The following is a 27,571-nucleotide window of genomic DNA, read 5'->3' as shown; positions in this document are numbered from 1 at the left end:
TTCCCCCACTCACGTGTTCTTACTCTCAAATAAATCTTTAAAAATTTTTTTAAAAAAGATGTAAACAAGGAGCGCCTGGGTGGCTCAGTTGTTAAGCGTCTGCCTTCGGCTCAGGTCATGGTCCCGGGGTCCTGGGATCGAGCCCCGCATCGGGCTCCCTGCTCCGTGCGAGGCCTGCTTCTCCCCCTCCCTCTCCCCCTGCTTGTGTTCCCTCTCTCGCTGTCTCTCTCTCTGTCAAATAAATAAAATCTTAAAAAAAAAAAAAAAAGATGTAAACAAGAGAATGCATGTAAAACAGTGGTTCCCCAGGTGCCTGCGTGGCTCAGCTGGTTAAGGGTCAACTCTTGATTTTGGCCTGGGTCATGTCCACAGGGTTGAGATGGAGCCCTGCATCAGGCTACGAGCTGGTAGTAGAGCCTGCTTAAGATCCTCTCTCCCTCTGTCCTTCCCCTCCTCCCTCTCAGAATCAATCAATCAATCAATCAATCAATCAGTGGTTCTCTACCCCAGCTAAACATTAGTATCATTTAAGGAGCTTCTGTAACACACTTAGGCCCAGGGTCCATGCTTGAAGAGTGGACGTGACTTCTTAAGGACTGCATCGACTTCCTTATTACCTTCTTAAGAGGCCCTCAAGTGGGTACCAAGCCTGATACAGAATGAACACTCATTAAACATTAGCTGATACTGTAACTCTCACCATCTTTCAGGAACTCATATCCAGAGATACAATGAAGTACATAGCAGAGATGCTTAAAGGCACAACGCATTCCAAAATAGACCAGGCAGTTCCACAATGGCCTAGGGACTCCAAATACACTATTTGGAGGCCAGACTGCAGGAGGACAGGAACTGGACCTATTATTTTATGTCCTGGGCTATCCTCAGGGTCTAGCACAGTGGCTGACACACAGTCTAGACATCTGAATCAAGGACAGATGTTAGACCATGACATGACTCATAGCTGATGGTCCACATCAGGGATGCTGGTAGCCTCTTGTGACAAATTCCCACTCTCTGCTCCACTCAGTGCTTTCACTCTACCAGCTGGGGCCTCAGGTGCCCTTACGCCTCTCCTCACCTGGAGGCAGCCAGGATGAACAATCTCATTGCAGATACAGCATTCCATGAGTTTCTTCTCGAAGTCCTGTGTCTCCTCATTTTGATCGACCTCTCCACAGAGGGAACACGTGACTGAGTGAGGCAGTCTGGGCTACAAGAAGACAAAGATAGAAACCAAGAAAAGAGGAGACTTAGATCCTTATCAGTTCAGCTTCCCTTTAACTCAAGATGGGTGATTTGCTTCCTGTAATTCTCTTGGGAACACTCAGGGAGCATGGAAACTGGGTGAAAAGAGGTTTCTGGTAGAGAAACCAGTGGAGGAAGAAGATAGAACAAACCAGCTGAGAACTAGAGACAGAGACCAGTTTACTCTCCCCAGTCTGTCTCAGGCCTCACATGTCCCTCCTTTCTAATCCACTTAAAGGGACAGACAGCAGTGAGTTGCCCTTGAAATACTGCTCTCTCATTTGAAAACTGGGTGAGGAAGGATGAAAAATTAAATAGGATCATTTTTAGTATTAGATATCTTTCTTCTGAACCCACAGAGAAAAGGAACAAAACAAAGCAAGCCAAAAAGAGAGATTTCTTTCCATCTCTTAAGTCTTTAGAACTCTCACTACCTATACTTCAATCCCTTTGGCACCCCCCCTTCTCCCCCTCCCCCAAGTTCTTTACCCAGCAGGCCACTTACTGCCAAGCACTGCCGAAGGACACAGGACTGCTTCATGCGACCAGGCCCCCCAAACTTCTTCATGTCTCTGCAGTAGTGGCAGACTCCACACTCTCCTTGCACACAGGCTTTGCATTTCCGACAGCGCACTCGTCTCCGCCTGGCTCCTGACACTATGGGGGAGGCGGCAGCTGGCCTCACAGGTGTTAACCGAGGAGCTGGCTTCATAGTGTGAGGCTTTGTGATGGGGATGGTAGGAACCCGCACCTTTGGCCGGGCGGGGAATTTAAGCTGGAAAGAGAAAGCAGTGAGGTCAAATATATCAAGTAACTTTAAGGACTGGATAGGGTAGAAGATTACACAGCTTGGCAAACTATGGCCTGTGGGCAAATCTGCCCACTGCCTGTTTTTGTAAATGAAATTTGACCAGAACACAATGACGCTCATCTGTTTACGTATTGCCTATGGCTGCTTTCACGTGCAATGGCAGAGTTGAGAAGTTGCCACAGAGACTGTATGGCCTGCAAAACTGAAAATATTTATTTATTGCCTTTATTATATTTATCATCTATGTATTACCTTTACAGAAAAGGTTTGCCAATCCCATCAGGCTTTTTACTTCAGCCACATCCCTCTCACTCTGCTGAACTGTGACAGTGCCCCCTCCCTGAAGCTTTCTATGTACCAAAGTCACTCCAGGAGCCCTCCAATATTTCCTTAACCTGAATATTACTACTCAGAAGATACTCGTAAAGAAGACCGTAAACTACTTGAGGGTGAGATGGATCTTGCTCATTTCTTTAGTATTCTGAATCTGGTACATAACAGATACTTCAATAGCCCTTAAGTGTAGAATATCTCTCTCAGGTATACAGTTATAATTTTATTACTTGCATTCATCCTGGTAATCTTTTCAAGAACAAGGACTGGGTCTTTTAGTTCTTTATTTTTCCATGGCACCTTAAACATGTTTCTGACACAAAACATTCAATAGCCAGAAATGACTACAAACTGTTCTGAGGCAGTCTCATGTGGTTAAGCACAGGCTAAGTGGGAACCCTCCGCCTGGGAAGTGGCTCTTTTAAGACATGTTTCACAGCTATACACCTAAACACTCCTGGAATGTGATGGTTCTGCAAGTTTCAACTGGGGAACACCAAAGAAGGGCCTATGCCAGATCTGGGATTGGCCATGCCAGACTCATGGCCAGGATCAGAATGCTAGCCCTTACTTTTATTTAATAAATAACCTTGACAAAGGACAATATGGGAAAAAATTATACAGGACCTAACTGAAGAGGCATGAAAACTCCTGACAATTTATTTGCTAACAGGTAATCCTTTCCTTCTTTTTTCAATTTGATACCGAAAAATCCACATTAAGGGGTTTCTTGAGTGTGCACTCACTCCATCATAGAAATACTCTGGCCATTTAAATATATATGTAATTATTTTGACTAGTTTTAAAAAATATCTGTGAAAATAACTGAATCACCAGGCCAGAAGGATAGGAACCAATCCATTCTGGCGAATAAATGCACACTTTTGCATCTAAACCTGGAGGCAGGTTCCTAGTTTGATAGTTCTGTTAGGAGAGTCACCTCCAAAGATAGGCAATTATCCTGACCTAAGAGTTAAAACAGAACTGAGTAATGATTTTCTGTCAGTTTATATTAATGCACCAAAAGCTGTCTGCCTCTCGTTCTTTTTCTTCCTGGAATGGTAATGGTCAGCCAGCAAATGCTTCAGCAGCCTGAAGATCAAGAAGAATAGTTTCTTACCTTATCCCTTTTTGGCCACTGTACTATAGGGACTCCAGTGAGGGCTAACTTGGGATCGCTGTTGGCAAGCTCCTCCAGCAAAATCTAAGGGTAGGATAGGACAGAAGAGGGGGAAGAAAAGCAGGGCACAGTGAACAAAGAGCCAACCACTCCCAAGAGCATCTAGACTTAGCCCCAGTCCCTAAAAGCAATGTGGGAAGGGCAGGCAGGCAACTGTGTTTTCCCTTCACTTATAGAGACTCACTGCAAAACAAATAAACTGAAGATGAAAGAGAAAACTCCAACTAGCGTAGTACTATCAAGACTTTGAATTTACCTTTGCTCCCAACCCCACACTTGCATACTCACTGTACTTTTAATATGTGCGCTGAAGTAACTAGCTACATGGCGACAAGTGTTACTTGTCACACAGTTCTGTATACGGCAGTAAAACTTTATATTGCCCCTTTACTTTTCAATACCAGTCAATGAATATTATCAAGAAGTAAGTACTGCCTTCATTTTTGTAGATCTCGGCAAAGTAGCAAAAAAGATTGTCTAGTACTGGATTAATAATATGAACGGCAGAGTCTTAATGTCCTGATTCAACCCAGAGCTCTAAGGCTGATTACAGAAATCTCAACTTCAAATCAACCGATCAATTGACCAATCTCTCTCACACACACATAAAGTCAATTATTTGGCTTTATTCTTACAAATGGAGCAGGAACAAACGTAGGGACAACAGTTTAGATGGCTTTAACCAATCTACTTTGAATGACTTGAGGACAATGCTACAGTAAGAAACTGCCACTTAAGTCAATTATACTGGTTGAGTGTTATTTGGACGCAAGTCTTTATGTTTTAGACAGAAATTTCTGAATCCCAAACCTTCTAGCAGAATGAAATCCCTCTTCCTCTGACCTCATGAGCCCTAATGCAAAGGTAACAGCAAAAGAACACAAATCCAGAAGATAAGTTATAAGATTCCTTTCAGGTTGCCCTAGTATATTAACTGTTTCAACAAAAACTAAACTTTGATCCTAGACAGTGAGCATTCCTGGGCCATCTTTAATAATCATTTCCATATTCCTGTGGGCTCGATGCCTAGAAGACCAGGACTTTTTGAAGCATGAAGCACTTCTCTACCAAGCATTTTCACCCTTAACCTAAGGATCATGATCCAAACCCCGGAGCTGGGACTCAGAAAGACCCTTTAAAACTCACACCCAGGAAGCTCCTCCACGAAGATCCCCTTTGCCAAGTCTCCAGATGCCTCTCACCCTCCCCCAAACTGATTTCATTTGCAGACGTTTTATTTACTTCAAGTTGCTATGGCATCCTATTCTGAAGCCTCCTGTTTAACACCGCACAGCGTGGGGGTGAAGAGGCGGGGTGCGGTGCCACGTGGGACTAGGCTCTGGCATGGGCTCCAAATCTCCCCAGGGTGAAAAACTCAGGTCCATTCAAAATGTGTGCTAGGGAGTGCACAGTTCCCCTCCCCCACGTCGTACTGCGAGGAGTAGGACTCTGCCCATTTCCTCTGCCGGAGAGCACTGAGCTGTCCACAAACAGGGACTTTCCACTTTCAGCAAAACAGACCGCACAGAAAGATCTGCGATTGTTTAAGAGTAGGAAAGGAACCTAACTGTTCACCAAAAGCAATCTAATTCTACCTGCAAGATTTTTTGTGGGGGATAGGGAAAGGTGGGTAGAGAAACTGTCTCTGCGTGGGGGGTAGGGGACAGCTGTTCACCCATATACCACTCACTTACTGGGGTCTGTGTGGGTGTGGAGGGAAATGCAGATTTCCTTCCAAGCCTTATTTTGTTGGGGCCATACGACCAAGCTCGCCCTGCTTCATCAAAAAAGGCAGACTCCAGCTGAGGCCCTCTAAGAAACCATATAAAGAAGCCACCACCCTTCACCAGAGGGGGTTTGGGACGGGGAGCCGAGAGCGGGGGTGGAGTGCGGAAAGGCTGACGCCTATCTAGGCTCCTGGCATTCGGGAGAACATTCAAACACAAGCCCACACCCCACACATCACAGGAAGGGGAAGAGAACAGCGGGCGTCTGGGCAGAGAAGGGAAAAGGATTCCCAAAAGCCAAGCGACCCAATTCAAAAGCATATCCCACCAGGAGAGGGAACAAGTGCAGCGACGGCTCACGCAACACTAAGTAACCTGAGCATTGTCCTGGACTCGCCCGGCAGGCTCTTCTTCTGCCTCTTCGCCGAGACAAAGTCCCTACAGTTACACACACCCCGAGTCAGAAAGGGTTTGCCGCCCGTCCGCCTGACCTTGCGTTTTTCGTCGCTCTGGAGCTGCCGAGGCTCTTGGTTGAAGTTTCCCCAGCGTCTTTGTTTTGTTTTCTGTATTGGAAGTTGTGCTGAAGGAGTTAGGTTTTCTCCCTCTAGGAAAATCCCAATTTACTTGAAAATTCTGGAATCTCCCAAAGTACATCAGTCAGGGCAGTCCGGCTATAACCCTTCAGGCTACCAGAGGGAGCAGCGTGTCGTGCTCTGAGCTCCTTCTCAAGCCCTTCAGCTCAGCCGCGGCTTCCTGTGCCTGCGAACAATGCTGCTGCGTCACCCACATGCAGCTCCCAGAAATGCTTTGCAACGGAAGATGGCAGGAGGGGGAGCTGAGCTCGAGTGAGCGAGCCAGGCAGAGCGCCCAGCCGTCCTGCTGCAGAGTCGGGAGGGGGTGTGCTCGGCGAGGGCTGGCGGCCCGGTGATTGGAGGAAAGGCTGCCCAGGAGGCAAGCTGGGCCGCGCCCCCGCCTCCTCCCTCCCACCACCACTGCAATAGGAGAACCCAAGGCCGGCCCCAGAGGGCTCCCTCTGGCCGACTTCGGAAGGCGCCAGCAAAAGGAAAGGCTTTAACCCATTCTGCATCTGGGCCCGTGAGTGTCCTTGCCTCCGTCCACACCCTTCCCCTCAGGGTCACCTTTTATTGTTACAGACAGCACTCTTTCTCGCTGACCACTCACACACAATTCTCTCCCCTGCTCTTCAGGCAAACAGCAAGTCACCCGAAGTTCAGCCTGTGCAAGAACCAGGCACCCGGAGCTGAGCTCCTCTGAGTTCCTTTCTTCCGGCACACCCGCCTGCTTCACCTGCCCTCATTGCTGCTCTCCCAAGCCCAGGATCCAGAACAAGCATACGTGTTTCCAGGAAAACCTTCAGGAACGACACATTTCAACCAATATTGAGATATTCAATACATATGTCTGTTTAATATCAACTACTTCTACAACAGATGCCTGCCTCTGGTTGCGACTGGGCACTCCACCACCAGAACAGAAATGTCTAGGCAGCTCTTCTAACAGTTCCATCATGACCAAGTCAAACTAGCTGAGGCTCAATCTCAGGTCGAGGTGCTTTACTCTCCTGCCTCGGAACCAGCACAAGGAGCCACTGAATTTGTGTCTGCCAACTCCATATCCACCAGTCTCCTCAGACTCTCCAGGACTCCAGCACTCCTGCACATTTCCTATTCTAGCTGTTTATTTTGCCTGCCCCATTCTTGATGTCCCTGGATGAAGCTGGCGACTCTGCATCTTGTCAGACACCTCAACCATGCCATTTCTGACAACCCCTCGAATGATGTGTGTCACGCACTCTCCATGCATTGATCACGGTCAGAGCGAAGCTCAGACTGAATGAGCACTCTCTCAGGCTACAGTGTACTGTATTTTTGGATCCAGATTTATGTAATTTTTAGACTCTCATAAATGTAACTTGGCTTTTTCAGAAATTACAGAAGCTGCTTTGAAATAAACATCTCAGGCCACTAAGAACCTAGTTAAGAAACATTCTTATTTCCAGGACAGTTGTTTCAGTGAGTTTCTAGTGCAGAGTCAGTGGCTAATAGGCTTTATGGGGCCTAGGCTTTGCTGCCAGGGGCTACATATTTTAATTTTTACAGTAGTTTACCAAGGAAAGGAGGGAGTTCTATGCTTTTTGGCTGAGCTCTTCCTGAAAAAGTTTCTGTGATCATCCCAATCCTAAACCTCTAGTTTGCACTTTATCTTAAGACTCAAAGACCAAGGCAATCAGCCTATTATGTTTGAAAAACTTTCCTTAATAGTGTGAGAGGTCTTCTTGGAAAATCCTTGTTTTGGTGTTAGTCCTATCTAACCTAGAGGGATGATAAAGAACGAATACTTAGGAAAAACATATTATCATGTTGTAGCAAGTGAAAACCGTAAAGGTCACCAGGAAAGGACAAAACCCAGACAGGATACTAGGGAACTCCAAATAAGTTTCCAAATCACAAATGTTAAACAAGGCCAGTTTTTTTCTATTAATTTAGAATAAAAGATAGGCAACAAAGATCAGAATTAGTAAGAACATGACATGTAATACAGTAATATAATGAAAACACTTTGAAGAATTATATGTATTTTAACCTAACCTTATATGCCTTGTAGCTGTTAAATTATTTAAAACTTTCTATTTAGGGGTGCCTGGCTGCTCAGTCAGTGGAGCATGAGACTCAGTCTTGGGGTGGTGAGTTCGAGCCCCATAGGGGGTGGAGAGTTTACTTAAAAAAAAAATAAGTATAAGTAAACAAAACTTATCACTTATTAAGAATGTGTGAATTATTACATATAACAGTAAAAAGTGCAAATGAAGTTTTATTTATAGAGGGTGCCTTTTCCCCCCGCTAATCTAGTTTATGGATTAAGATCTAATACTGGGTCCTCTACCAGTTCTTCTCCTTAACTAGTGTCAGAATCACCCCCAAAGTGTCAGATGACGCAAACTTGTGATTAGTGTCTATATTTATCTGAAACCATGACTCTCTGCTTTCAGTTCTATCGTACTCCTGAGATAGAGCCTACTGTAAATTTTTAGATCATGGTTACAAAATGTTAGAATCTCAGATCAGAGCAGGAGTAGTAGCCTATTGCACCACAAAGAAGAATTCTGGAATTTATAAATTGAGAGCCATTTATATAATGTTGGTAATGAATATGTATCATCTAATAGGAAAGTTTATTAACTTTTAATTTTTTATTTATTTTTTTAAGAGCTCGCCTGAAATTTTTATTTTATTTATTCATTTGACAGAGAGAGAGAGAGAAACCATGCGTGTGCACGCACAAGCAGGGGAGCAGCAGAGGGAGAGGGAGGCAGGCTCTCTGCTGAGCAGGGAGCCCGATGCGTTGTGGGGCTTGATCCCAGGACCCTGAGATCATGACCTGAGCCGAAGGCAGATGTTTAACCGACTGAGCCACCCAGGTGCCCCTAACTTTTTATTTTTTTTTTATTTTTTATTTTTTAAAGTAGGCTCCACGCCCAGCATGGAGCTCAACATGGGGCCTGAACTCATGACACTGAGATCAAGACCTGAGCTGAGATCAAGAGTCAGGATGCTTTAAACCAACTGAGCCACCTGGACACCCCTTATTTATTTATTTTTAAGTAATCTCTACACCCAACGTGGGGAACAAACTCACGACCCCAAGATCAAGAGTCACATGCTCTTTCGACTAAGCCAGCCAGGTGCCCCTTAACTTTTGAATTAATAAGACTGGCACCTCCTTCCCTCAGGATAGAATCCACCCACCCACCCACAGTGTTCACTCAACACTCTACGTCATGCATGGTACCTGTAAACCTAGAATGCACTTACTTTCTCAGCCCATTTAAATGCCTGCTCCACCACTGACTTGTAAGCCCCTTGAGGGCTTGATCCATAGCATGTTGGCATATTTACTCCAATACTCAGCCTGGTTCCTGGCACAGAGTAGGCAGGCATTATTCAGAGTAGTGGAATAAATGAATTTCAAAGATTTGTAACATCTAATTTTATTTTCTGTAATAGTGATATGGCTTATTAAGTACTCTACTAACATTATCATTAATTTTCAGAATAGCTCCACTGAGGTAGATGCTATTTTACAGAAGAGAAAATAGGCTTTCATAGATCTAGTATCTTGACCAAAAGTCACATGTTTGCTAAGCTTATCAAAATAGCTTAGAGAGGGCGCCTGAGTGGCTCAGTTGGTTAAGCGACTGCCTTCGGCTCAGGTCATGATCCTGGAGTCCTGGGATCGAGTCCCGCGTCGGGCTCCCTGCTCAGCAGGGAGTCTGCTTCTCCCTCTGACCCTCCCCCCTCTCATGCTCTATCTCATTCTCTCTTTCAAATAAATAAATAAAAATCTTAAAAAAAAAAAAATAGCTTAGAGAAACCAAGAAAGTAAATACACAACACTGAATTTGTTTCACTGAGGTGGGCAGCCTATGTACATATATTAAAAGCTCCTTTATGACCAAAATAAATACAAACAACAAAATAAAGTCTTCAGTCTTCCAGCTGACGCCCACCACATTGCTGTGACCCACTGGCAACAGTTGGCATGTCCCTCTCTCCAGCACCCCTGCAATGCACATACAAAAGAGACTTTTCTTGCATTAATGGGATTGTACTATATACACACTGCTCTAAGTTCTGTCTCTAATCAACATCTATCAAGCACAAGACTTTCTGATTTCAGAGATGTGAAAGTATCTCTGGATACTTTCTGGAGTGGGAGAGAACTCCATTCTACCTTTAGTACACTTTTAGGAGTCAAAGTTACCACACCCTCCCAAACATACACACTACTGATTACTTTCCCCTGATCTTTACCAATAAGTCAACACTTTTTAATGTCCCCTTTTTTCTCGAATCCCCTTCCAATTTTATATTCTATGATCTTCCTTCAACATGCAGAATTTAACATTTAGAATCTTCAAAGCCCTTCCCCCCCATCACTAAAATGGACTTTTCTTTCGGGGATACGGAATTATGGATCTTTCATCTCACCACTTCTGCTCTCATCTCTTCTGCTAGTTCTTCGTGAGAGCCACACAGGCTGCATCAAGAAACAATTCCTCTCTCTGCAGGAAGAGTAAACTCTGGGTTTGCAGCTGTCCTCCACTGCAGCAGGTTCTCTAGCACTGCAGGCTCCAGCTGTGCAGGAATGGCACCTACTCAATCCAATGCTTCTTTTCTTTTGGGTGATGTTCAGATTCTCAAAGTATTGAAGCTCTAAACTCACTACTGTCTTAAGGTCGGATTAAGCATAAACGGTCAAATGCAGGAATAATTAATCCACTTGATCTTAAGTGAAACTACCTGCAGAGCTGGGATCTAAATCTGTTGTCTTCTGGTATCAGCTGCATTTTAACTATGGTATCAGGTAAACAAGACAAGGTGTGGGACAAGCCCCTGCAGGAATAATCAAACACTGTCAGCCCACTAGTCATCCTGGTGGCCACTCCTTCCTCATGCTCTGGTCTCTATGCCATTCTATTTTAGCCCATGATGGCAGCCATGTTTTTCATGATTCCTGACAAACACAAGGAAGCTCTCTCTAGACACTTTTCATAATGCTAAGAGCCCTCTTTAGAGATCTTTCTAACTCATTCCCTTTCTTGCTGCTTCCTTTTATTCTTAGTATTTAACCCAAATTTTTCTACATTTTCTCCTATCGCTCTGCCTCCTCAAATATCTTTATTTAACTACTATAGTTAAGGGAGTTTCTGTATTCTATCATGACACTTGACCTTGTACAACTGACTGGTGGATTATAATATGGCTTCCTACACCTGGATTCAATGGAGTCAAATCCCTTTCAGAAATACAGATATCCAGACCAAAAGAATGTCAGTGAAATATAAACTTAGAAATCTTTCTTTTTAGGGATCCTACAGGCAAGTTAATTTAATGTTTCCTACATGTATTTATGATGGAATAGCTACATAAAAAAGAAACTTCTGAGGGAAAAAGGGAAAGATGCTACAATCAAACTCTCAGGAAAGTATAAACATATATGTCCTATCACAATGGAAAAGAAAAAATTTAAATGTTCTTTGCTCACTCTAGGGTGGAAAGTGAATTTAAAATCTAGTTTGTGAGTCTGGAAAAGTATGGTTAAGTTTGTTTTGCGGCATATTAATCATTATAGAAATAGGACCACACCTACACCTGGAACTTTGTTATTTCCTCCCCTAAATACAAGCCACAATGATACCACCTGTCTTTTCTAGAACAAACCTTATAAAACCAAACTATAAAACCAACTGTCCCATTTCTATCACTACTGGAGAGGACCAACCTCACCAGGTTACCACTCTTTTTTAGCCTCTTTAGTTTTTTACCCTTTCACTGATGCATAAACATTAAGATACAAATAAAAAGTTTATCATAAAAAGAAAAAACAAGAAGAAAAGAAAGTTCAGGTCCTATCCTAGACATTGGAATTCTTTCCTGAGGTGGCTGGCAGAAGTGGCCAAGGAAAAACGTGAATCAGGAAATCAGGGATGGAACAGACATACTGAGATATTAAGCCCATCTTCCTTAGGGTCACATAAAATTATTCAATATAAATACTTCTGTGGCTTAAAATAATCTATATGACAAGTTTTGAAAATACTTATTACCAACTGCGAACCAGCTTTCTAATTCACATATCCATGCCTTGCATCCAAACTGTCACTCCAAACAATGACTTAAAAAGAAAACTGATAGGGGCGCCTGGGTGGCTCAGTCGTTGGGCGTCTGCCTTCGGCTCAGGTCATGATCCCAGGGTGCTGGGATGGAGCCCCGCATCGGGCTCCCTGCTCCATGGGGGGCCTGCTTCTCCCTCTCCCATTCTCCCTGCTTGTGTTCCCTCTCTTGCTGTGTCTCCCTCTGTCAAATAAATAAATAAAATCTTAAAAAAAAAAAAATTCTAAAAAAAAAAAAAAAAAGAAAAAGAAAAGAAAACTGATATTCCCAGCTTTATAATTTTTGGTGTTCATGGTAATGGTTATTTGTGAGGAAAGACTTAAGAGAACTTCCTCCAATTTAGACAGCTGTTATCTGGATTCCTGAAAAGTAAGCTCATTTCTTTGAGACTAATACATGAAGGGTGGGACAGACTCTCTGGAAATTACTAATACTGGGAGACCTCTTGAAAAAGTAGAAAAATATATAACAATATATTTGTTATAGCAAATGATAGCAATCCTGATACAGCAATCGGATAGGTTATTTTTATTATTATTATTTTTTAATCTCTATGCCCAACGTGGGGATTGACCTCACTACCCTGAGATCAAGAGTCGCATGCTCCACTGGCAGAGCCAGCCAGGCGCCACAGGACAGATTATGTTTACAATGACACTTTCTCAGAAGCTGTCCCAATGATTTTTAAAAATTTAAATCTTAATAGTAGATAAAAATGAAACTAAATATGTGACACCTACTCAAGAAAGAGAAAAACTTCTTTCTTATCTGCTTGGGGTGAGACTACTAGAGATTGTTATCGGCCACTTTTATTCTGAAACAGGCTTTATCTGCGGGTAACTTGTTTAAATAATATTTCCTAATACTAATTCTTAGGCTCTCCTTTATTTTTAGAATGAATCTGAAAGCTGTGTTTTTAGGTCTAAATTTAAGTTCTAACTGAACATACAAATGTCAGTATTTTCCCAGCAGGGACCTAACCTCACTTTAGGAATTTAAACACTGTGCACGCATGTGCACGCATGTGTATTAACTTCTTTCTGAATGGACCAGATTGTCCAGAATTCCTGTACTTTCTAAGAACTGAGAAACTGCCTGCCCGAGCCAGATCAGTGGCTATTATACAACATAACCAACCCTTACCTTCACGTCAGCAATAAGAGCATCTTCATCTTCTATCCCTGTGGGGACACATTTCTTGTGCAGTGGCAGAGACTCCAACTTATCTACAAGACAGCGGAGGCCTTCAAGCTCAAAATGGGTCAGATGCACCTGTCTGTCCTTTCGGGGACTACACTGGGGATCCCACACTTGGCCATTGTGAGAGCCCCGGCTAGAGTCAGAGGATGAATCCCCTGACAAGGTTTTCTTCAGACTTGGAAGACTTCGGCAGGTTTTGCCCAGTCCGTCATAATCCAGGTTGACCCCATTGGCTACAGGGCTAGTGAGGACAGAACGCCTATTGCTCAGGCGCCTCGGTTCTCGATCCACTGCTTCTTCATCCCCATTTCCAGATTCCAACCCATTTAACTCCAAATCTGCCAATGAAAAGAAAGAATATAGTAAGGACATGACACTCGACCCACGAGATCAACAAGAGAAATAGGCAGCATGGGAGGGACTCTGAGGTTATAAATGACAAAGCTGTGGTATTTTTAAATGGTCTCTCTTTATCCCAACCTATTTGCCCACAGTTACAGGTAAGAATAGGATCCTGAGTTAGTGGGACAACTAAGGTAATGATCAACTGATTTTTCAAAAGATTAGGAAGGGTCTGTGAACTGTGTGCTAGAAATAAGTCAGCTGAAAATGGCTGTAAATTAGTTTCAAGTCCAAACTGAAATTTGAGGTTATGATTTCATGAATTTTTTATTTCATTTTACTTATTTGACAGAGAGAGAGCACAAGCAGGGGGAGCGGCAGGCAGAGGGAGAGGGAGAAGCAGGCTCCCCACTGAGCAAAGAGCCTGAGGTGGGGCTCGATCCTAGGATCATGACCTGAGCTGAAGGCAGATGCTTAGCCAACTGAGCCACCCTTCATTAACTTTTTAAGAAGCAGATAGTACAAAGCACATTTGCTTTTGTTGAAAGTTTTGGTCATAAAATTAAACTTTGGAATTGAAATCCTATCAATATGGCTAACAAAACAAAACAAGTATTTTTTAAAAGATTTTGATAGTCAAAAGTTTTAATGAAAGAAAAATTGTTAAATGTTCACTGGTCCTTTATCATGAAAGCAATATAAGAAACAGACTCTCAACTATACAGAACAAACTGATGGTTACCAGAGGGGTGGTAGGTGGGGGGATGGGGAAAATAGGTGATGGGAATTAAGGAGTGCCCTTGTTGTGATGAGCACCAGGTGCTGTATGGAAGAGCTGAATCACTATATTGTCCACCTGAAACTAATATTACACTGCACGTTAACTAACTGGAATTTGAATAAAAACTTAAAGTATAAAAATTACCTAACCAATCCAAAGGGGGAAAACAAGTAATATGTTTACTGTTAATAATTTAGAAAATGTAGGATGGTGCAAAGAAGTAAAAAAGTCATCCCTTACCCCTCCGTCCTTGAGTAACAACTCAACAGCTGATGTACTTTCTTTCCATCTTTTTTTTTCTTTTTAAAGATTCTATTTATTTATTTGAGAGAAAGAGGGGAGTGGGAGGAGGGACAGAGGGAGAGAGAGAAGCAGACTCCCCGCTGAGCAGGGAGCCCACTGCAGGGCTGGATCCCAGGACCCTGAGAGCACAACCTGATCAGAAGGCAGGTGCTTAACTGATTGAACCATCCAGGCACCCTTCCATCTTTTTCTATGTGTATGTGCATGACTATGATTGCACTGGGATTATGCTGCATATACAATTCTGTATCCTGCTTTAATGTACTGGGTGATCATTTTATTTTCAAACAAGAATATAAACTATCCTCAAAGGATAATGCTGAAGCAAAAAAAATATCTGGCTGAGATTGAAGATTCCATGAAAGATGTGACCATAGGATATTACAGTGTTGGCTCCTTTACACCTTAGGGCATGAAACAGCCTAAAAATGTGTAACTAAAAGTATTTTGCCATCCAATAAAATACTTCTCTTGATATAAATTGGGGAAACATTAAAGCACAGAGGTTAAGGATATAGATTTTAGAGTCTTACCAACTTGATTCAAACTGTACTTTCACACTTACTAGCTATAAGATCATGGACAAGTTTTTTAATCTCCTTGAAACTTAATGTCACCATTTGTAAAGTGAGGATAATAATACCTACCTCACAGGTAATAATTAGAACTTAATGTATATAAACTGCTTAGTAAAGTGCCTGGAATATAGTAAGAGATAGCATGACGAAGTTTTAGTTTTTACTGTGCCAAAGACCATTCTGTATATAATAAAACAGAGTAGACAAGTGATCATCTTTCTTAAGGAGCTAAGTATTAAAAATTCAAACAAAGAGGAGATCCAGATATTTCATGTTGCCTAGTAATTCATGTCTGGGTAGGAGATCAGCTGTAACCAGTGTTCAACTCCAATGAATGAATTTGGTAGTTCCAAGCGGGTAAATTCATGTTCATGCAGAACACTTACCCATACTGAGGGACTCTTTTTGAAATTCCTTAGTTAGGTGGGAGCGGTTTGTTATGCAGTACACATAGCGCTCCAACACGTACCAACACATCTCATAGTAGAATGGATAACGGAACTTATTTGGAACCTACGTGGGAACAAAATAATGGGAAAAACAAGCTGATAACAATTTTCAAGGAAAGAGAGTAAGATAAACTGAATCACTGAAAAAATTAAGCCAGGAAAAACACTGTAGTCAACACCTAGGGAGGCATTTGGAACAAGAACCTAAGTGGATCTGTCAACCTAAAAATTGGTCTTGGGAAACAACCACTAAAATTAAAAGGTATTTCAGAACCACCAAGAAGGTGTCTTGGGAAAGCATCAAAAGTAAGTTTTGGGACAGAGAGTGAAGTGTTAGAGTAAGACACAACATACTTGAGAAAATTGTTTCAGGGTTCTTAGGATACAAAGGCCTGCCAAGCAGTCCTACCTTTACTACAGTTTTAATCTGAATCAGAAGACCATGAGACAAAGAATCTAATGGGCAAGAGGACACGAGATGAAGTTATATGTTTTTATTATGTCCTTATCTATGAAAGTATGATTAGTGATACTCATTCTCAAGCTATGTCTAGTCTAGGACATAAGACTGCGCGTTTTCCCACCATCAGCTCTCCGCTGGTCTGTACAGTAATTTGCAGTCTGCCCCAATGGCAGGTCCACAAATTAGATTGCTGCTCCACTCGGCCTAATCAGCCACTGCCTTTAGTTCCTTCCATTCTCTCCAGAAGCAGCATAAAATCATTCCAGCTGAATAATAACAAAAAGAACTGCCCTTCAGATCTAGCATAGTCGAAACAAAGGCAAATCAGCATGGATTAATCAGTGAGGAAGACCAACAATGGGGACTACCCTATATATTTTGCTGTCTTCTTTTAGAAGACAGCTTTCAAAAGGAGAAGCCCAACAATACTTATAGATTGTTTTGAATATGCAACTAAGAACGTTTTAATCTCCTTTTCAAAGCTCCATGTCAGGCAGTATTCCTGAATCAAGGAGATCTGGATGGAAGGCCCTTTTCAAAACCCTTCACCAGGTCACAGAGCATGACTGTGGAATGAGATTACTTTTCTAGGCAGGAGAGGCATATACTTTTCATTAGGTTTCCAATTCAGAGGAGCTAGGCTTTGAATCTGGGTTTCATAAGTGACTACAGTTTTAACAACTAAGAGGTTTTTCCTCCTTTATTTTAAAGTCAAATTAGGGGCACCTGGCTGGCTCAGTCGGTAGAGCATGCAATTCTTGATCTCAGGGTCATGAGTTCAAGCCCCACAGTGAGCCTAGAGCCTACGTAAAAATACATAAATAAAAGTTTGTTTTTAAAAAGATCCTATTAATTTACTTTTAGTAAGGTGTGTGGGGGGAACCACAACAATTAATATATACTAGGTCCCCCCAAATTAAACACAATACACAGGCCTCTCTGCTTACCTTTTACGCATATTAACACTTTTCTGGAAGGGTCTTTATTAAAAGTTCAGGACAACCCAAAATTCTAAAGCCCTTTGGGACTCTGTTGAGAGCTGAGTAATATTGACAGTAAAAAAAAAATAATAATAAAAAAGGGCATTTAAAAGCACTGCAGGGGCACTTGGGTGGCACAGTCAGTTAAATGTCCAACTCTTGGTTCCGGCTCAGGTTATGATCTCAGGTTGTGAGGTCAAGCCCCGTGTGGGGCTGCACGCTCAACAGGGAGCCTGCTTTAAGCTTCTCTCCCTCTGTGACATGGGGCTCGATCCCAGGATCCTCAGATCACAACCTGAACCAAAGGCAGACACCTAACCGACTGAGCCACCCAGGCACCCCAATAAACAAGGGCACTGGATTGTCATCGTCTTTTTAAGATTTTATTTATTTATTTGACAGAGAGAGCACAAGCGGGGGGGGCGGGAGCAGGAGAGGGAGAAGCAGGCTATCCGCTGAGCAGAGAGTCCGAGGCGGGGATCAATTCCAGGACCCCAGGATCATGACCTGAGCCAAAGGCAGATGCTCAACTGACTGAGCCACCCAGACAACCCCCCCCTTTTTTTAAAGATTTATTTATATATTTGAGAGAGAGGGGCAGAGAGCGTGCGTGTGTGCGGAAGAGGCACAGGGAGAGGGAATCCTGAAGCAGATTCCCTGCTGAGCGTGGGGCTTGATTCCAGGACACTGAGATCATGACCTGAGCGGAAATCAAGAGTCGGCCCCTTAACCGACTGGCGCCAGCACTGCATCTTCTTAATTCTAACAGGGCAATCCTTATAACTCCAACAATACTACTCTTGTGTGTTCGATTATAGGTAGCTGCTAACCAAAATACAGTTTCAAATAGGCACCAAAATGGTTGACCATGTTCACAATAAATAGGTCAATGACCATTCCTTCTAAAAATTGTAAATTCTTCACTAATTGTGATTTTTAAATTTTTTTAGATTTTATTTGTTTGAGATAGAGAGAGAGAGAGAGAGCATGAGCGGGGTGGAGGGGCAGAGGCAGAGGGAAAAGCAGGCTCTCCAGTGAGCAGGGAGCCCCACACAGGGCTTGATCCTAGGACCCAGGGATCATGACCCCAGCCGGAGGCAGCCGCTTAACCAACTGAGCCACGCGAGTACCCCTAATTGTAATTTTTAAAAAAGATTTACTTATTTGAGAGATAGAGCATGTGTGAGCACATGAACGGGGGGAGGGACAAAGGGAGAAGCAGACTCCCTGGCTGAGCAGGGAGCCTGACACGGGGCTTGATCCCAGGACCCTGGGATCATGACCTGAGTCGAAGGCAGATGCTCAACCTCAACCGACTGAGCCACCCAGGCACACCCTAATTGCGATTTTTTAAAAATTTAACAATGAAAACTTTCAAATGCACCAAAAAGTTTTAAGAGCAGTACCAAACACTGCCTACAGCATTATTCGAGATTCACCAGCTATTAACATTTACCCACATTTGTTAATCTCTATTCATATACAGTTATTATTATTCTGCTGAACTACTTGAGAGAAAGAGGGGAACATTATACCCTCTAAAGATTCTACACTCTAATTGCTATTTAAGGTCAATGCCATTTATACCTCAATCATATGTAATTCAGCCCTTACCAATTTGGGTTCTGCTAAAGAATTAAGCCCTGTTTCCCTAAGACATCGGTTGGCCAGCAAACAGCAGCAAGCGGATTTGGTCTGCTGCCTATTTTTGCAAGGTCTGTGAGCTAAGAGGGTTTTTTACATTTTTAAATGACTGGAAAAAAAAACAACTAAAATTAGAGCATTTTGTTATATGGGAAAACTATATGAAATTCAAATTTCAGTGTCCATAAATAAAATTTTTATTTTATTTGAGCCATGCTCATTCATTTAAGTATTTCATTCTACAAGGCAGTTAAGTACTTGCAGCAGATACTGTACGGCCCACAAAGCCTAAAATATTCACTATCTGATCCTTTACAGAAAAAGTTTGCCAACTCTTGCCAGGGCATCCACTGCACTGTAAGGAACTTAACTTTTTTCCTATATATCTAGAATGGTATCAGCTCCATACCCTCCCAGGGAAAACCAAGAAAGTAAGATGCACAAATCATTTTCTAGAGGACTTCATTCTCTCAAGGAACCCGAGCTGGGAAAAGCAGTATGCACATTGATTTATTCAAGTACAACAGTTTGGGTAGTGGATAGTAATCGCAGTAAAGAGAGATACATGAATTCAAAGTTGTGACTCCTGAGTTGATAAATCTCATTACATCGAATTATTCTAAGAGCATAAAAATTAAAAACATCAATTACCAAATGTCCACTTTTAGCCCTAAAAAAAATCTAAGATACCAAAAACCTCAAAGAATTAGAGACCCCCAAACCAAGCATGTAGATCTCATTAAAGTTTTCTTCTCGGTGTCCTCGAAATGTGAACACTGCATTTTAACTCAGAGAAAAATGGAAGTTTGGAGATAACTACCAATGAATCTCTGTCTAAAATGGAGATCAACTCTTTCACATCCAGTTGTTAGGCAGAATTACTTACCCGTGTCCGATCTTCGATGTTGTATATTTTTAACTGCATGGGGATATTGAAGCTATGCAAAAAATTGCCTCCAAAGACTAATGTGTCTGTAGGAGTATACACAGCATGAATCCAGCCTAGAAGAAAGGGAGTGGAGGGCAGTGGCTTAAGCACATGTTATAATACGGCTCTCAGAGAATTAGTAAAAGACTCCTAGATCACACATTTTACTCTGATTCTGCCACTTAGTGGTTGGTCAAGTTATTTAATCTCTTGTAGCCTCAATATCCTCTATAAAACCAATATCCTCTGTAAAAATTAAACTTTTTATGGTTGTTAGTAAGCATTAAATCAGAAAATGCATGTAAAGTGTTTAGCATACAGCACGTTTAACAAATGCTGCTTCTATTTATGGTAGCACCTACTGTGAAGGCACAGTACAAGAGAGTTTACATGTATTTCCATTTACCCCTCACAAAAAAATGTGACAGAGATTTAAATATTTGACCAACATAGTATTAGCAGGTAAACACATAGAATTCTAATACACGTCTGTGACTCCAAAATCTGTGCTCTATTTATAACTAGTGACCTGATAAAAATATCACTAATTTCTACACTCCTTGCAGCCATCCCTTAGAATAGGTAGCTCTTTTTTTTTTTTAAGATTTTATTTATTTATTTGACAGAGAGATAGAGAGAGAACACAAGTAGGCAGAGGGAGAGGGAGAAGCAGGCTCCCCGCTGAGCAGGGAGCCCGATGCCGGACTCGATCCCAGGACCCTGGGATCATGACCTGAGCCGAAGGCAGCCGCTTAACCGACTGAGCCACCCAGGCACCCTAGAATAGGTAGCTCTTATCTGGAGGTTAGATATCGCCTGCTGACCAGGTCTTATCCTTAAGAGATTCTGATTACCTAGAGCTAATGTGGGGCCCAAACACGTAAATCTGAAAAGCCACCACTAGCAATTTTTTTTTTAAGATTTTATTTATTTGAGAGAGAGAACGCACAGTGCAAGAGAGAGAGCATGAGTAGGGAGAGGGAGAGGCAGGCTCCCCAATGAGCAGGACCCTGGGATCATGGCCTGAGCTGAAGGCAGACACTTAACCGACTTGAGCCACCCAGGCGCCCCTTTAAGTAGAAAATGAGTGCCTTTTTAAAAAATCCAAATTCTTGGGGCACCTGGGTGGCTCAGTCGTTGAGCGTCTGCCTTCAGCTTAGGTCATGATCCCAGGGTCCTGGGATCGAGCCCCACATCTGGCTCCTTGCTCGGCAGGAAGCCTGCTTCTCCCTCTCCCACTCCCCCTGCTTGTGTTTCCTCTCTCGCTGTGTCTCTCTCTGTCAAATAAATAAATAAAATCTTTAAAAAAAAAAAAAAAATCCAAATTCTTAGCATCTGATACTCCATAATGACAGAAAAGGACACTATTGTTTTCTGCTCACCCAATCATACCCATTCTTGATGATAATCCATCAATTCCTTTTTCTTAAAGAAAAAGTGGCTAAACAACCCATTTTTCCCCATCTTGCTTACCTGAGGGAATGACGAAGGTATAGCCCTGCTTGAGCTCAATGCGCTGGCAATCTGACACCCGGTCACCCAGAAAGATGTCTCCCTGTTTCCCTGACAGCAGCCAATTCTCGTACAGCTCCAGGTTGTGGGCTGTAGGGGGGATGAGCCAGAAGACCTGTGAGTTAAAAAACTTCAGTCTGTTAACAGCCATTGACATGACCCAGTCGTCTCCCTCAACTGATAAACAGGTACAAAGTTAAGGCTAACAGGTAGAAGAGCAGCAAGCAATTCTCCCAGCTTATAGAACCTGACCATTTGGGAAATTCTAGAGGCCCTAAGGAAGTAGATCTTTTTTTGTCCTTCACTTGTTGAAATGACATTAGAGCTTCCCAGGGGTTTGACTGTAGAGTCCATAACCCATCCAGGATTGAGAGAGAAGGGGGGCATTCAGTTTGTTACCTAGGAAGTCCCTTACCTGCCCCTAGCTGTCTGGCCTCTATAGTTCTAAGAAGTACAGTTAGGTATAATATCTTCAAGAGACAGGCCTAGGTCACTTTGTTCCAGGGTAGTAACCAAGATCAAAAGGACAAAACTTGAGATATCACTGAAATGGAACCAAAGTAAACAAAATGACTTTGGATTTGGAGGTACAGTTGTTCTAAATTAGGACCTCACATTTTAAAAGCATTGTCTGTTTTCATTCTAGTTCTACCTTTTCTCTCACAAAAGGGTAACAATAAGAGTATAATACTATAAACCTCTGACATTAATCCCAGATTTCTGTTCTCACATAGCACTCAGAAACAATCTGACAAGATGGAATATAGTTCTTTATGAATGAGAATAATCTTTCAAAATCTATTCATATCCTTACAGAGGTCTTAAAGGCTTCCTTTGACCACATTTCAGATCAATACCTTCATATAGGGAAAGGTGGTCTGGATTCTAATTTGCTGATATCATTGTGAATCTATACAAATTTTGTGTTGCCTTCTATTACGTTATTACACTTCCATGTAGAGAAATTATCTTGTCTTCCTAAAACCACTTCCCCACCTTCATGTGGTGAATTCTGTCCTGGGAATCTAAAAATAGGACTGTTGAGGTTTACTAAGTACTGTGCTAATATTGGTGTAATGATAGCAGACCAGATGAATACTAATTCCTACTGAAGTCTAGCCAAGAAGATCAACTTATCTAGGATTCTCTCTAGAATAGGGGACAATTCCCTAGTAGATTCATTTCCAGGGTATATTAAGCATGCATGAACTGAAGCAGAGTCATAAAACCAGCTTCAGATTCCAACCCCCATCATGACTATGACCGTACCTTTCCCCCTTGATGGATGTGATACCAAACAGAGGTACCACCAAAGTCCACATGGAAATCAGTATAGCAGCCTCGAACACTCATTAGACAGTACCTGACCCAAAAAAAGCAGCAGCATTAGTGCACTGATTAAAAAAAGAGAGCCTGCCCTACCCCAATGCCACACTCTCCCCTTTTGCACCCCATTTTCCACCTAATCAATTCCCAGTGAGAGGAATGCAATTTCAAGTCATCATAGTACCAGACAATACATTTTCTTTAAAGTACGTAATCATGGTTATGACACTTACTATATACACCCTTCCCTTTGGAACTGTAAAGCCTACTGTTTAAAGAATTTATTTTTTTAAAAGATTTATTTGAGAGAGAGAAAGAGAGAGAGAGCATGAGGGGGGGAGGGCCCGAGGGAGAAGCAGACTCCCCGCCGAGCAGGGAGCCCGATGCGGGACTCGATCCTGGGACTCCAGGATCATGATGTGAGCTGAAGGCAGCCGCTTAACCAAATGAGCCACCCAGGTGTCCAAGAATTCATCTTTTTGATCATTTAGGACACAAAGCAAGGCTCTGAAGGGAGGAACCAGTCCTTGCTATCACTTTGATTTCCCAATGCACCTGAAATGCAGGGAAAGCCACTTACTTCTGCACTTTGGGGTACTGCATCTCCAAGATGGCATTTGTTGATTCAGTCTGACTTTCCTTCAAATGCCTTGGCCACATGTTGTCTACCCAGTCAATGAAATCCACCTTTAAAGAGGAGGAAACATTTAGGATTCAATGGAAGGATTGGGATTAAAGAAAATTTTAATGTCAGGAAAATAGAATTTCTCAAAATACACACTGAAAGACTACAATTTATTTATTTAATTTTATTTATTTTTTTTAATGTAGGCTCCACACCCAGCGTGGAGCCCAACACAGGGCTTAAACTCATAACCCTCAGATCAAGACCTGAACTGAGATCAAGAGTCAGACACTTAACCAACTGAGCCACCCAGGCACCCCTGAAAGATGATAATTTAATTATAAACAATCTGTTGGTGAATCACAGGGTCAGTAGGCAAACATTCTAGAAATAATTATTCAGTGAGAATAAAGACTAATGGTTCCATCAACATGACCATAAAGATAGCACTAATCAAAATGAAGTCATTAAAGAACACAGCAGTATCTCTTCTGTGTCAATACTGGTATAATCAGCTGTCTTTTTCTGATTCAATAAAAGGCACTGTCTGGAAGGTACCATAAACTTATCAAAAGATGTAACACTGTTAGAGCAGCTAAGATGTCAAAAATAAAAATAAAAATAAATTAAAGGAAAGAAATCCAATAGGGATTTGTAGCCTTGCACAACAATGTGCTGTAGAATCTACTAGGTTAGGAATCAGAACATCCAGGTCTGTCATGTTTTCTCAGGATCACATGCAAGTCCCTGGAACTCATTTGTAAAAATGAGGATAATTAACTCAGAGTGATATTATGAGGATTACATGTAAATACATGCTAAAGTTTTTTAAAAATAATGTTATCAGAATTTAGGAATTTAATTAATTAATTAATTAATAAGATTTATTTATTTATTTGAGAGAGAGAGAAAGCATGAGAGCGAGCACACCAGGTGTGGGGAGGGGCCAAGGGAGAGGGAAAAGTAGACTCCCCGCTGAGCAGGGGGGCCCACTGTGGGACTCAATGCAGGGCTGGATCCCATCATGACCTGAGCCAAAGGCAGACGCTTAACCAACTGAGCCACCCAGGTGCCCCGGAATCTGTTTTAAATAATAAGTGTTGAAAGAAGAAGTGACAGCAGTAAGAACTTATCTGCACTTTACAATGAATTGTAGCATGTCCTGTACCTTCAAATGTGTGTACCACCCCACCACTGACCTCCAAGAAACAGTCTCAGGTAGCTAAAATGTGAGCCAAACCACGAATCCAGTACAATACTGACATTGCAAATATCTAACTTAAGGCTATAAAACACATGTATCTGGTAAGCTTTACAACAAAATCTATATTTGATCATTTATTTCCCTTACAATACAGACCTGCACAAATGCATACAATCTGTGCATAATGATATGAGGCAGGCGTCTATGGGACACTCAGATTTCTGTGGGGGAGTGGGTACAAGGGATCACCAATGACATGAGAACTGAAGAGCAACTATGAAGGTTAACTTGCTGCTTTACTTTAAAGGATTTCTGTTCAGGAAGCCAACAGTTTTAACCAAGCATCCACTGGGCCTAGAACACTGAATGAACTCCAGCTTCCTTCTTTCCCTCAAACAAAATCTACTTTCTGTTTTCTTTCATGTTCTCTTCATCTCCCATCTCCTGGTATTCTCCTTTGGAAAGCCTTTGAAGAATAATGAAGATCTTACTTGCTCAAGACACTACAAGCTCTTATGTCTGGATGGGGGAAAGGAAAGGTTAGAAACACATGGGTATTTTTTTAATCAATTGTTCATTCAGAGAAAGCTGAATTTCTTTGGCCAGAATTTCCCACCTGCAGCAGTAAGTTACTCATTCTGGCCTCTCTTTAACTGGTATTATTAGGTATCGTCTGACTGCCAAGAGAATATTGTGTTAAGGTATTCATACTTTTTTCCTTAGGTTAACCTTTAGGCTCTGGATAGGTCTTTTGCTAAATGTCCTGATCTATGTGAGAGCAAGTCTCCAGTAGAGGTAATCACCAGTTCTACCTGTTCTGCATCAATACTAGGGCCAAAGTGGTAAGAAGTCCAACACCTAGGAACTAATCTATTCATATACTGTACACACACACACACACACACACACACAACTTCATGGCCTTCCATGAACTAATTTCCCCACCACCAAACAAATTTGCACATTGTATATGTTGCTTTTCATCTACCTCTCAGGTACTGTTGGAATGACAGCAGAAAACGATCTCTCTCTTCTCACCAGATAATCCCGCTTTATGCTAACACCCCATAAAAGGCACTTAAAGGTTGCCCACCTTTCTCTCCCTGTACCTACTTTTATACACCTTCTGCCTGGAATTCTGGTCTTCGTTCTGCCTCCTTATTTCCTTCATGTCAAGCTTAGCCATCACTTCTTCCAAAGAGCTTCCTCTCCCTAATTCTCCTCCAGTTTATGTTAGGGGGGGTCCTTCCTATTGCCCTCACAATACTCTGTATTTATTCACTTTTGAGGCACTCACCATTATTGTGGTCTGCAGAAATGTCTATCCTCTGGTCTTTCTTCCCCGTGAGACTCTTAAGTTCTTTGAGAATGAGAATGACCTTATTTCTTTGAGAATGAGAATGACCTTATTTTCCACAGGTCCTCTAGCAACTAGCATAGTGCTCAGCATGTGGCAGGCACTCGAACTAGTAATAAGCTAACTCTGAAGGTGTGAATGTCAGGGGGAACAAGAGATTATGTAGTTTATGTGAAAGATTATTACACGAATGAGATTTATTCAAACTCACTGAAAGGTACACTTAAAACGAGTATACTTTATTGTATGTCAATTGTACCTCAATAAAGTTGGTTTTTGAAAAAGCATTATTGAGATATATTAGAAAGACCTAGATAAATGGAAAGATACACTGTGGGGGGAAAAATACTCCCATAAATAAATAAATAATACCCCAGCAGAATAAGCATATTATTGCTTACATGGTAAGGTCATCAAAAGGTTTTCTGCTTTCAGGAGGGGACCTTGGTAATAGCTCACTCAATCTTTCCAGCTATGTTTTGGGTCCCTAAAAAATACTGGTGCATTGTTCTCTGTCCTCTAAAAAATTTTCTATTTTTGGGGCACCTGGGTGGCCAGTCATTAAGCGTCTGCCTTCGGCTCAGGTCATGATCGCAGGGTCCTGGGATCGAGCCCCATGTCAGGCTCCCAGCTCGGCGGGAAGCCTGCTTCTCCCTCTCCCACTCCCCCTGCTTGTGTTCCCTCTCTCGCTGTGTCTCTCTCTGTCATATAAATAAATAAAATCTTAAAAAAAAAAATTTCTTTTTTCTATTTTTGAGCCCTTTCATAGTTCTACTCCTCCATTTAATGGTCCATTATTTTTCTGCTATAAAATGACGTAGCATTTTTATCATTAAAAGGACAAAATGAATAAATCAAGAATGTTACAAAAAAAGGCTTTATGTGTAATGACACATTTCTAAATTTTAAGAATGGAAAGGTATGAATAGTTTTATTTATTTTTAAAAATTTTATTTATAAATCTGAGAGCGAGTGAGTGAGTGAGAGAGAGACAGAGAGAAAGAACCCATGCAAGCAGGGGTAGGAGCAGAGGGAGAGGGACAAGCACAGAGCCCCCACATGGGGCCCGATCCTACAACGTGAGATCACCATCAAGCCAAAACCTTAACCAAATGAGCCACCCAGGTGCCCTATAAGTTTTACTTTTACAGCTACAATCATTTTATTTTTAAATTGAAATTCTAAAAATATGAACAGTGTTAATTTATAAATATTATAAACAATTCATAAATAATGTTACTGCGATTCCTCCCTTATTCTTTATTTATTTTAAACTACTCAATTGTACATTTAAAAAAATTTTTTTTTTCTTTATTCATTTGAGACAGATACAGAGAGAGAGAGCATGAGCAGGGGAAGGTGCAGAGGGAGAGGGAGAAGCAGGCTGTCCGCTGAGCAGGGAGCCAGATGTGGGACTCGATCCCAGGACCCTGGGATCATGACCTGAGCTGAAGGCAGAGGCTCAACCATCTGAGCCACCCAGGCGCCCCCCCCCCCAAATTTTTTTTTAAAGCAAGCTCTATGCTCAACGTGGGGCTTGAACTCATGACCCCGAGATCAAGAGTCGCATGTTCTACCTACTGAGTCTGCCAGGCGCCCTTTATTCTTTATTAAGTGGACCATATTTGACTAATAATAAAACTAAATTTTTTTTTTAATATTAATTTATTTGAGAGAGGAGTATGTTGGGGGGAGAGGGAGAGACCATCTTTTAAGCAGATTCCACACATAGAGCCTAACAAGGGGCTTGATCTCACGACCCTGACATCCTGACCTGAGCCAAAACCAAGAGACAGAAACTTAACCAATTTCGCCACCTAGGTACCCCTAACAAGGCTAAATTCTAACCACCTGTCTTCTTGTATTTCCATATGACCAAACAAAT

At 42.0% G+C, this 27,571-nt stretch overlaps 1 protein-coding gene across 3 annotated transcripts in view; it reads right to left on the bottom strand.

Moving 5' to 3' along the window:
- KDM2A (lysine demethylase 2A) overlaps positions 1–27,571 on the bottom strand; it is a 113,726-nt gene that overhangs the window by 11,105 nt on the left and 75,050 nt on the right. For all 3 annotated transcript variants that reach the window (XM_035013371.1, XM_035013372.1, XM_035013373.1), the window contains 9 exons: positions 23,081–23,187; positions 22,444–22,537; positions 21,136–21,289; positions 19,621–19,736; positions 15,585–15,711; positions 13,138–13,532; positions 3,513–3,596; positions 1,754–2,023; positions 1,082–1,213 (listed from right to left, as the gene is read on the bottom strand). In XM_035013371.1, coding sequence (XP_034869262.1) covers positions 1,082–1,213; positions 1,754–2,023; positions 3,513–3,596; positions 13,138–13,532; positions 15,585–15,711; positions 19,621–19,736; positions 21,136–21,289; positions 22,444–22,537; positions 23,081–23,187 — 1,479 coding nt within the window. The remainder of the gene's footprint in view (positions 1–1,081; positions 1,214–1,753; positions 2,024–3,512; positions 3,597–13,137; positions 13,533–15,584; positions 15,712–19,620; positions 19,737–21,135; positions 21,290–22,443; positions 22,538–23,080; positions 23,188–27,571) is intronic.

This window comes from Mirounga leonina, unplaced genomic scaffold, assembly GCF_011800145.1.
Source record: "Mirounga leonina isolate KUSES-001 unplaced genomic scaffold, KU_Mleo_1.0 Mir_166, whole genome shotgun sequence".
Lineage (NCBI taxonomy): Eukaryota > Metazoa > Chordata > Mammalia > Carnivora > Phocidae > Mirounga > Mirounga leonina.
Note: the sequence above shows the minus strand (reverse complement) of the source record. Positions and strands in the feature narration are given on the sequence as shown.